General features: G+C 44.6%; 1 protein-coding gene across 3 annotated transcripts in view; it reads right to left on the bottom strand.

Moving 5' to 3' along the window:
• The window catches only part of PHF2 (PHD finger protein 2), a 245,121-nt gene that overhangs the window by 79,006 nt on the left and 153,680 nt on the right, over window positions 1-12,435 (bottom strand). For all 3 annotated transcript variants that reach the window (XM_040408835.1, XM_040408833.1, XM_040408836.1), the window contains exon 4: window positions 2,118-2,278. In XM_040408835.1, the coding sequence (XP_040264769.1) occupies window positions 2,118-2,278 (161 nt within the window). The remainder of the gene's footprint in view (window positions 1-2,117; window positions 2,279-12,435) is intronic.

The following is a 12,435-nucleotide window of genomic DNA, read 5'->3' on the forward strand; positions in this document are numbered from 1 at the left end:
TATTATAGTGCCGGCGATGTGCGGTCCGCAAATTGCGGAATGCACATTGCCAGTGTCCGTGTTTTGCGGATCCGCAAAACACTTACGGACGTGTGAATGGAGCCTAAATGGTTGTAAATTTTTTATTTCCTGGGCGACCAAATAAATTTTTTTTAAATTTTTTTTACGTGACATGTTTTTAAGCGCTTTTTTTTCTTTTAATTTTTTGGGGGAAAAACTGCAAAAAAAAAGTGAATACACCTTTTTGTTTTCAAACTACAGCTCTTTGTTTAAATATGCACGGACACCAAAATATATTACTAAAATGGGTTCCTTATTTTGTGTCTGTTGTTTTGATAAGGAATAGGTATCATGTATGACATGCATGAACTGGGCAATAATGATGACGGTATTAGTTGACGCGGGTGTTTTTATTTTATTTGCATTTTATTAAAGTTTTACATTTTTTTCTATTTATTTTATATATTTCCTCCTCTGGGGTCATTGACACTTTTTTTTATTTTGCATTACTTCCACTGTAAGGCCTCTTTCACACGAGCGAGTATTCCGCGCGGATGCGATGCGCGAGTTGAACGCATTGCACCCGCACTGAATCCTGACCCATTCATTTCTATAGGGGTGTGCACACGAGCGGTGATTTTCACGCATCATTTGTGCGTTGCGTGAAAATCACAGCATGCTCCTCTTTGTACGTTTTTCACGTAACGCAGGCCCCATAGAAATGAATGGGGTTGCGTGAAAATCACAAGCATCCGCAAGCAAGTGCGGATGCGGTGCGATTTTCACGCACGGTTGGACCCGATCATTATTATTTCCCCTTATAAAATAATAGCATTCTGAATACAGAATACATAGTAAAATAGGGTTGGAGGGGTTAAAAAAATAATAATAATAATTTAACTCACCTTAATCCACTTGTTCGCGCAGCCCGACATCTCTTCTGTCTTCTTTCTTCAGGACCTGGGTAAAGGACCTGTGGTGACGTCACTACGCTCATCACATGATCAATCACCATGGTGATGGATCATGTGAATAACCATGTGATGAGCGGAGTGACGTCATCAAAGGTCCTTTTCCTCCAGCCCTATTGTACTATGCATTCTGTATTCAGAATGCTATTATTTTCCCTTATAACCATGTTATAAGGGAAAATAATACAATCTGCACAACCTTGAACCCAAACCTGAACTTCTGTGAAGAAGTTCGAGTCTGGGTACCACAGTCGGTTTTTTATCACGCGCGTGCAAAACACATTGCACCCGCGCGATAAAAACTGAACAACGGAACGCAATCGCAGTCAAAACTGACTGCAATTGGGTACCTACTCGCGCGCGTTTGCTGCAATGCACCGGGACGCATCCGGACCTAATCCGGACACGCTCGTGTGAAAGAGGCCTAACTGGGGCCTCCAAATGAGGAAAACAGTCCCCTGTGGGAGCTTTGTACAAGGCAGGGCTGATTCAGGTCTGCTGAGACCCTGCAGCTCTCCTATGCCCCATGATCGCCAGGTCCAACAGAGGAAGAGGAGTAGCCGCTTCCTCTATTCACTGCATAGCGCTCATTGAGCACTATGCACTGAGCACAGGAGAGGGCAGAAGCGGAAATAAACCGCTTCTGTCCTGTCCACAGGGTCGCTGACAGCCAGGGACCCAACCTGATCCTGCTAGATTACAGGAGCTTTAATCACACCTTTATTGAAGCCCAAGACCAAGCGTAATACATGTATGGCGCTTGGTCGTAAGGGGTTAAACACTTGTCACCTATGTAGACAGCCGATCAGTCTCTCCTATGTGGCTAACTTCCTGTGAATTACAGGATGACATCATCCTAGAGCAGGCATCCTCAAATTGCGGCCCTCCAGCTGTTGCAAAACTACAACTCCCAGCATGCCCGAACAGCCTACAGGTATCAGTCTAGAGCAGGGCATTGTGGGAGTTGTAGTTTTACAACAGCTGGAGGGCCGCAGGTTGAGGATGCCTGTCCTAGAGGTTCACAGACTTACTGTTTTATTCCAGATGCTAACACTAATTAATTAATTCCAAAAAGAATATAGTATAATAGGATGGGACCTCACCAAATAACTGAAGAAACATAGCATTTTGTGACTGACAACTTACCAACATAGTTTTCAACATCACTGACATAGAATGTGGGAGCGGGTACAGACAGACCCAGACCGTCCTTCTTTGGCACCAGAATTGGTTCTGTAAACCCAGTGTCTTCAAAATATTCCACTGTTAATTGACCGCCGTTCAGTTTGGTGACCACGTCCTCAGCGCTGCAAGAGAAAAGGCACTGAATGTAGTAGGAAGTAAAAGTTGTATCAAGCTGTTGCTGTCTGCAAGAAATAACACTTTTTTAGGAAGGTTTGTTCCCGATAATTGCCCTGTGTAAAGCATCATTCACACGTCAGTGTTCCATCAGTGATTGTGAGCCAAAACCAGGACTGGAGCCTCCACATATAGAAGGTATAAGGGAAAGATCTGCCCCTGTTCTGTGTTCAGAGCCGCACCTGGGTTTGGCTCACAATCGCTGATGGAAATCACTGACCAAACACTGACGTGTGAATGAGGCATAGATATGTTGCTGATCAGCCGATGAACGAGCAAATGTTAGCATCGTTGAACCATAGAGATTAACCACTCAGAGGCAGTAGTCACTATTGACCGAGGCACCTGAGGGTTTAAATTACAGGTATCAGAATTACCTCTGATCCCAGTCACTGCAGGCTGCATATGGGGAGGGCCCTGCTCCTGAACCCCCTCCACATTCACTATGCCAAAAATGGGCTACGTAAGTCGCCAAAGCGATAAACCTCGGTCTAAAGATGCGCCAAATTTATCACAGCAGCTCATGCTGTCAGCCTCCTGATGTGGACGCACATTCTCAGTTCCATCCTTCAACTGCCACCAGCTGCAGCAGAAAGGGCACACCCCTCTGAAAAAGTGCACACCCTCCAGAGGTGGCAGCTTAAAATAAAGCAGTGCAATTGGAGCAATGAATGGGGAGATCTCTGGATCCGTGTGAGGCACAGGGCTGGTTCTAGGTTTGTTTGCAAGAGATTTTGATGTACTATATGAGGTCTGATTTACATTATTCAGGGGATAACCCCTTTAATTATTTAGTTACTTGAAGGCTCTGAATTATTGATTTCCTATATGGATAATATAAGAAAAATACCGGCCGCTCTACGACACGTTCATTGATTCATATGAAAACATTTAAAAATGGCTTACATGACCTGAGAAATGAGATGTGACAGGAGACGGACGGGAACAGCCCCACGTGGAGGATTATTCATTTAGCGCACGGCAGCTCATTAAGAATTCATGTATTGTCAAATGTCAAAATAAGCAGACGCTGGCGTCACCGCCATCGCAGGTACCGGAGTGTGCGATACACGGAGTCTGGTGCCGATGTAGAGCGCAGCGCGCATGCACGGTCTCCTCTCCTTCACTCTGGTCCAAGAGGTGGGACCCGCACCGGATATTGGTGGCATATCCTATGCCTGAGATGGGAATACCCCAGCAAAGTTATACAAATATCCTTTTTTTGCGAGTCCCTTACTCATTCCAAAATCTCTGCTTGCAGTCGTAAAATAGAAACCTTTCTTTGCTTGCTTCCAGTGGATACAAAGTGGTCCTGGTTGTGTGATGACCACACAGGTGCACAACTTGTTAAAAGACAGAAGGACCAGACGTGGCAGCATGCAGGCGGCAGAGACGTGGCCAAAAACCAAGTGGCCATGCAAGCTTCTTTTTTTTAAGAGTTTAAAATGCATTGTCCGTTGCTTGCACCCGCACCGTTTTATGGGTAAACCTACAAAACAGTGCAGCCATCACCAATAAGCAAACAACAGGCAATCTTTAAAGGGTTTTTCCAAGACTTTTAGGCCTCATGCACACGACCGTTGTTTTATTCCGTGTCCGTTTTTCGTGATTTTCTGCCGACCCATTGATGCACCGTTTGCCATCCGCGTCCGTGATTCCAGTCCGTCAAAAAAAATAATAACCTGTCCTATTTTTTTCACGGAAAACGGTTTGCGGACCCATTCAAATCAATGGGCCCGTGAAAAAACGCGGAGGCACACAAGATCCGCGTCCGTTTTTTTCCTATCATTTGCATGGCAAACTTGACTTAGATTTTTTCTTACATTCCTTTATGTCTGGTGGTCCTCCAAAAATAAAGGAAGACACACGGAAACAAAAACGGAAACGGATCACGGAACAACGGAACCCCTTTTTGCGGAACGGAACACAACAACGGTCGTGTGCATGAGGCCTTATACTGATGACCTATCCAAAAGAAAAACCGCTTTAACCGGCTATAGAAAACAGCTGCGTCTTGCACGGTGGCGTGGTTTCAGCTGCCCGTGGGCCGCCACTCCTGGTCCGATACCTGTATGGTTTCAAGTCGTGCACCTGTGTGATCATCACACGTTCAGAACAGATTTGCACCCTCTGGAATGATCTCCTTAAAGCGCTTCTTCATCATTATTTATTATGGGGGTTTTTTTGTTTGTTTTTTTACAACTTAAAATCTATTCTATGGGTCGGTACAATTTATATTGTTTATATTTTTACATCACTTCTGCGTAGACGGTAGACCCCTAACTTTTTTTGCTATTTTGTCTAGTAAAATGACAGGAAAGCCAGAGGACCACATTAAAGTCAATGAGATCCGTCGGGCCTAAAACTGCTCCGCGCGCACTTTTGTTTTCGTTAATGTGCTGTCAATGTCAGATATCTGGAAACAGTTTGTTACATGTTGTATTATATGATATTTGTAGTAAAAAGAATTTATCCGCTCCCCTGACGTCTGTTTTAGTGAATTCTTGTATTCTGGAGCACCCTTTGGCTCGGGGTTGTGCCAGTCCATTGTTTCCACAGCTCAGGATGCTGTGCACACAGCGACAGTCTCCAGCATGCATGTCTTGTTGCGATCTGCCAGCAGGTGGCGCTATCCAGTCCTTCCACTGGACGCCTGTTTGTTTACATTTCATGCAGTATGGGAGATTTGGTTTTCTGACTAAACACGAGGAGGAGGGAGCGCTTCCCGAAATATCCTGTGATCGCCCCTGTGAAGTCACATTACCGCACCGACAGCCTTTCATTACAATCACCATAAAATATACAAGGAACGCCTCAAATAAAGAATGTGAAAAGGGCACAAATCTAATGGGCTACTTTCACAATAATGTTTTTTGCGGATCCGTCATCTGCTTCCGTTAAAATAATACAACCGCATGCATCCGTCATAAACGGATCCGATTGTATTATGTCTTCTATAGCCATGACGGATCCGTCATGAACACCATTGAAAGTCAATGGGGGACGGATCCGTTTTCTATTGTGTCAGAGAAAACGGATCCGTCCCCGTTGACTTACACTGTGTGCCAGGACGGATCCGTCTTGCTCCGCACTACATGGCGGGGGAAAAAAACCCGCTGCAGGCAGTGTTTTGGTGTCCGCCTCCAGAGCGGAATGGAGACTGATCGGAGGCGAACTGATGCATTCTGAGCGGATCCTTTTCCATTCAGAATGCATTGGGGCAAAACTGATCCGTTTTGGACCGCGTGCGAGAGCCCTGAACGGATCTCACAAACAGAAAGCCAAACGCTAGCGTGAAAGTAGCCTAAAATACAAAGGCAGAAACAATCACCAAATAACACTAAGAGCCTAACATAATACTCAGCAGGTTCTATCATTATTGTAGGTTAATCAGATCTGGAGGTTTCCATTTTTATTTTATTCTTTGTTTATGTTTCCTTTTAACACACACAGTTTCTGATGGTAATTAAAGGGGTTTGTCTCACTTTACCAAATAGCATTTATCATGTAGAGAAAGTTAATACCAGGCACTTACTAATGTATTGTGATTGTCCATATTGCTTCCTTTGCTGGCTGGATTCATTTTTCATCACAACTGCTCATATCCAGGGGTTACGGCCACCGCTGCAATCCAGTGACTGTGTCCGCTGCGCATGGGTGCCTATGCGCACTTCCATGGTCCTGGTCACCAGAGAGGCCGGCGCTTTTTCCTATAGTGTGCAAGCACGACCACCGCTGACTGACTGCAGGGTGGTCGGAACCATGGAAACGAGCAGTGTATAATGTGACGAAAAAATTGAATCCATCCAGCAAAGGAAGCAACATGGACAATCACAATACACTAGTAAGTGCCTTGTATTAACTTTCTCTACATGATAAATGCCATTTGCTGAAGTGAGGGAACCCCTTTATTTACCATCAGGTACAGAATTACTGTTATGTGCAAAAATGAAACAGAAAAAAAGAAAACTAAAATATGGATTGTCCAGGATTAGAAAAACATGGCTGCTCTCGTTCATGGCTTGCACCTCAGCTCAATAAACTACAATGGAGGTGAGATGCCATACCTGACACCACCCATGGACAGGTGTGGCACTGATTACGTACTTTTTTCTGCACTGATTTTTGTGTCTAAAAACCGCTGCTTAAGGCTACATTCACACAGTTTTCAATTAGCAAAAACATGAATGAAAATACATTACATTTGCTAACTATGAAGCCAAGTAATCCATGGTAAGGCGGCTTTCACACTGTCGTTTTTAGTGTCTCAAAGCACAGGAACGCCTCTAAATATTCACGCGCGTCTACATCTTGCGCGCGTGAATGTTTAGTGGTGCACACAGGGATGACGGTGATACTGCGTCTGCGTGAGATTTAGATCTTGCGTCCGACATGATAGGAATTACAACTTCCAGCGATCAAACGCTAAGGTGCGAGAAAAGGGGGGGCAGAGAGCTTGACTTCAAGCATGAGAGGCGCTGCCCCCTTGACTTTAAGACCCTAATTTATATAATAAAAGTCTTTTTCCTGGCATTAGGAGCATCTGACACCAAGGACAAGAACAACTTTGGAATCAATGTACAGACTTCTAGAAGGTAAAGCTGGCGGTTTAATATGCGCTATCTAGGTGACAGGTTCCCTTTAGGGAAGCTACAATACCAGGCGCGAGACTTCGCGTAATAACTTCATAAATTGATTTCTACCGTAAAAAAACATTTCCCGAACTCGGGTTCAGTTCCAAGTGGTACCTTAGAACCGAACCCCCGAGTTCGGGAAATGTTTTTTTACAGTAGAAATCAATTTATGACGCTATTACCCGAAGTCTCGCAAGACTTTGCGAGGTAATGCCTTCTGCTCATCGGAGCCAACACATTCTAATACTAGTATTAAAAAAAGAAGTTTCGCTCATCCCTACTGCACAGTCCTGTAAAAAAAATTTTTTTTTTTTTTTTTTTTTACAATGGAACTCTATGGGGAACGGATGTCACAGTATGGCATCCGTCTGATGCATCCGTTTAATGCATACTTTTTTTTTTTTATAAGTTAAACGGACTGGAAAAACGTGATGTGAACCCTAATAATGATAAATAATAACTAGTGTTGAGCGAACTTCTGTTTTAAGTTCGGCTTCCGGTTGGCGGAGGATCCCGATATGGATTCCGAATTCCGTTGTGGTCCGTGGTAGCGGAATCAATAATCGGCCATTATTGATTCCGCTACCACGGACCACAACGGAATTCGGAATCCATATCGGGATTCTTCGCTAACCGGAAGCCGAACTTTAGACGCCGAACTTAAAACAGAAGTTCGCTCAACACTAATAATAACCCATCAAGCAGGTTCTTACGTCCAACAGTAACGATTTGATGTGTAACCCCTAATATCACAGACTGAATTCCTGATGTCCGCTTTCGCACTTTTCCCATCTTACAGCTCTGCTTACCACCCGAGCCAAACGTTTCAAAGCAATTCCTTTCCGGTCGGGCGGGCAGATGAGAGCAGAGCCACTTCCTTTTCAGAAGGCCTGCCAGACCCTCCTGCCAGGAAGACATCTGTGGTCAGATGGCGGCTCTTCACAATCCCCATGCTGCACTCACAAGCGCGCACAGAGAAGACACGAGTTGAATGAGGGTTGAATCTCATCAAGAAGACAGCGACTGGCCGCTGACAACAGACTGCGGAATTACAGAATAAGGAAGGCAGGTGTCGGCACTCAGGTGTAGAAGTGCACTTACGTATTTTCTGAGGATCACCAATTATTTTTTTTTTTTTTATTTTATTTTTTTCGTCCATTGATTTCTGCAAACCCCCATTTAGATGAACGAGACATTAGCAGAACTTTCAGCACCGTGTGAACTGACCCTAAACGCCTGTGTTTCCCTACTTAAAACCAAGAAGAAATGTAATAAAAAGAGTAGGAAGTAGCAAGTCCTAAGACGCCCTACAGCGATGTGTAGTAAGACATGGTGAACTCACCCCCTGAGCGGAACAGAATAAAATTGTCAGCATCAAATGGTTGTGAGGGTCGCCTAGACACACAAAAATTTGCTCGGGCGCTTTTGGCTCACTGAGAAGACACCACAGAAGCCTCTAGTGTTTACTTCCATACAGCAGGTGGTTCTTCATTGGCTTTTTTCCGAAACGACTGTGTGAACACCCATTTTTTTTCTGCTGTGTTATTCCCTTTCTGGTATTTTGTTAAAATGCCAGAAAAAAAAAAATGCCAAAGCGTTCAGCATGTTGCGCTTTTAAACTAAATGCTTCCAAAAAATATCATTGAATTACCAAAAATGTCAGTAGCAAAAAATAAGGCTGCGTTCACATCACCGTTTAGCTTTCCATTCCATCCAGTGCGCTGTCTGCATCTTTTGTGGCTCCGCTGTAATGAACGGGTCCGCATCCAATTCACAGAATATGTGGATGCCGACCAAACCTACGGTCATGCGCGCGAGGCCTTACACTTGTGTCCTGCATTTCATATTTATCATGGACTGTCAGAGAACATCTGGAGATGGCGCTTTTACCACAAAAGCAGATGTCGGGAAAACCTCAAAAAGAGCACAAAAACCTCACTGAAAACCAATGTATGAAACCACCCTACACTAGAAACGCCAGTACTGAACAGCAATATCCCGCCACTCCAGTCCAGTCTTTGGGTATTGTTAGGAGTGATGACAATACTTTAACTCTACTTGATAAATGCCATCGCCACTCCCACAATATTTTTTTATTATCTGACCTGTTAGAAAGGTAGATGATGTAAACTGTAGTGAAGGAAATCTTCTTACCTGTGACTATATTTGTGAGTTATAACCTCCCTTCTGATCCTCAGCTGTGTCATGTGACCAACACTCTGACTCTTCAACTGACACAGCATCATACATGTGGACAGGAAGCCTGTTTCTCTATGTATTCCTGTGGGAGCTTCAATGTCAGTCTCATAGGAATAAATACAGAAGTAACTGACTTTGTGTTCTGCGTCAGTTGGAGGTCAGATCACATGACACAGCTGAGGATCAGAAGGGAGGTTATAACTCACAAATACAGTCACTGGTGAAAAGATTACCTTCACTACAATTTATATTATCTACCTTTCTAACAGGTCAGAGAATTAAAAGTTTTGTGGGAGTGCTACTTTAACTTTCTCTACATGTCATTTGCTGAAGCGAAACAACCCCTTTAAGCACAAGTAAGTATAGAAGAACTCTTTTCGAGGTTACCGGCCCTTAGTCTATAAAACAAGCGTCACGCGGCTTAAGGCGGGTTTACACCGCACGACGTTACAGCCGATTGACGGGAAGGCAGCGTTCCGACAGTCATCTGCTTGTATTCACATGCTGCAATCTCCTTCACGGTATGAGGACGATGAATTGCTTTTGCCATCTCTGGTACCCGTAGCGAATCACTGCTTCTGAGCAGCAGATCTCTGTTTAGACAGCACGACGAACTGTTGCCCAGAAACGATGATTGATGTACCTGCAAAAAGCTTGTTCATTGGGTGAGGAGCAGGACATTTGGATGGACAGATTGTCGGAAACGAGCATTCGCAGGAACGGTCGTTCTCGGCAATCTGCCCGAGAATTGAGCAGTCTAAATCCACCTTTATTCTCTGAGCAGTGTAGCCGTTTCCTTAGGAAAGGCCTCGGTAAATGCTCGCAGTGCCGCAAACTTTGCAGACACAGAGCTTTATATTGTAAGTGGTACAAAAGACTGGAAATGTCATTTTCCTGGATGACGTTCTACCAATCCCACAAGGGCATGTAGCTGGCAACCGTACAGTCCGACTGGCACAGTATACCCATATTTTATTTATTTTACTCCTGTTCTGGAAACCTTCTACATTTTTCCTTCATAAATAACCTGTGTTAATAAGACATTTCTCCTTAAAGGAATATATGACGCGAAGAACCAACAGAACACGATTGACGAGGGCCCTATCGAGTCTTGCGGCAGAAGAAGGACCTCGTGCGCTGGTTCAGGAACTTCCCGCACTTAAAAAATCAAGTAGACAAGTGTAAAATTAGCTCTTTTCCCTTTTACCTGTTGATGTAAATCTAAACCATTTTCAGATCCACTTCAGATTTCACACCTTGGATGGAAACCCTTTCCCGCAGATGAGAGATGATATAAGTGAGACACAGCTGCAAATTCTTCGGTGCAGGATTTGTTTTCAATCGTTCTTGTTTCTTTCTTTGTCTTTTAGCTCAGTACAAATGACGAGGGATTAAAGGGGTTTTCCAGGCTCCTGATCGTAATGAACTGTCCAATCAACGAGGGTCCGACAACCCGCAAACCCCCATCGATCAGCTGTTCCCTGCAGCCGCTGATACCAGCGTGTTGAATGGAGCAGGAAGCACGGCTCCGCTCAAAGTGTAGGGGCTGCAGATCGGTGGGGATGCGGGTTGTCGGACCCTCACTGATTGGATTTTCACGACCTATCCTGAGAATAGGTCATCAATATCAGGAGCTTGGATAACTCCTTGTAACCAGTATTAGAACCTTTATAAGACTAGCGAACTTGATTTACGTTTAGGAAATAATACTAGAAAAAATACTGCACCATACACCACAGAGGCAATGTGGTACAGGCGGTAGTGCCAAGGAGTCCTTTACCTCGCCCTTTAATACAATACATTTAGAATAAAAAAGCAACTCTGCAAATTGTATTTGGTTAAAATATGCCACCGTATACAGCTCGCATGCATTCCTATGGGCCTCCATGGTCACAGACTACAAACTGTGTGCAGTCTGGAAGGATTTTAAATCACGTCCTACTTTTTTCCATCTATCCCATGTATTATGGGCTATAGGTTTGCAAGAATATAACAGATCCTAGCGATAAACCACCAATGCTAGATGACACAACCCCTGTAACATCTGGATGTAATAGGAAGGCACGGGGAGTTGATTATTACTGTCTTACATTTTGACAGCTTAAAACTAGACCATGATCAATGTGGCACATCTTGCGCGACAGATCTGACACTTCTTGGTCGGCTTACCTTAGACCAGGGATGCTCAACCTGCGGCCCTCCAGCTGTTGCAAAACTACAACTCCCACCATGCCCTTCTGTAAGCTGATAGCTGTAGGCAGTCCGGGCATGCTGGGAGTTGTAGTTTTGCAACAGCTGGAGAGCCTCAGGTTGGGCATCCCTGCCTGAGACCAATATTTTGTGAAAATATCAGCGCAATTTGGCACATTTAAAGGGATATGCCCCCATTGTCTTATAGGTGCGGGTCCCAGCGGTGGGGAACGGAGCCCCGCAAGGTGTTGGCTGGAGGACTCCGGTCTGGCCACCACCAAGCCAGCTCCCCATAGAAGGGAATGGGAGCACACCACGCATGAACGACCACCTCTCCCATTCACTTCTATAGGCTTGACATAAATAGCCTCCTTTGCTTTCGAGGCTCCGTTCTCTATATAGGTGCGGGACCCACACCTATAAGACAATAGGGGCATATCCTAGCGATATGCCCCTATTGTCTATGATGAGACAACCCCTTTAAGCCATTCCCCCGTTTCTGGACACTTTTTAAAACTGTCCAATGAGGCGCAAAAAGCATCGAAAACACAAAATAAGGGCTCATTCAGACGGCTGTTTTGCGGACCTGCTGATACTGGCCGTGTGCAGTCCGCATTTTGTGGAGCGCACATGGCTGGCACTATGATAGAAATGCCTATTCTTGTCAGCGGATTGCGGACAAGAATAGGACATGCTCTATCCTTTTTGCAGGGCCGCGAAACGGAACTACGGATGCGTACAGCACACTGCAAAATTGCAGAATGGATGCGGACTCATTCATACGGTCGTCTATATGAGCCGTAAATCTGCCACAAGTCATGCAATCCAGTTTTTGGGCGAAAATTGAGACATAATTCTGCTGCATTCAGCAAAGTAAATCTCCCCCAATGACTGGTTATACAGTTATTGGATTAGCACAATATAAGCAATGGAACTAATGGTTTGACTTTTTTTTTTTTTTTCTTTGATCAAAAACCCCCCTGAACTTCTGTTTCACGCTGGCTGATAAAAAAGCTACGTCGGCTAATAACATGAGATGCTAATCACATTTTCTGATCAGCCGGACTGCTGGGTGCCCCGCC

The sequence above is a fragment of the Bufo bufo genome, chromosome 9 (assembly GCF_905171765.1).
Source record: "Bufo bufo chromosome 9, aBufBuf1.1, whole genome shotgun sequence".
Taxonomy (NCBI): Eukaryota; Metazoa; Chordata; class Amphibia; order Anura; family Bufonidae; genus Bufo; species Bufo bufo.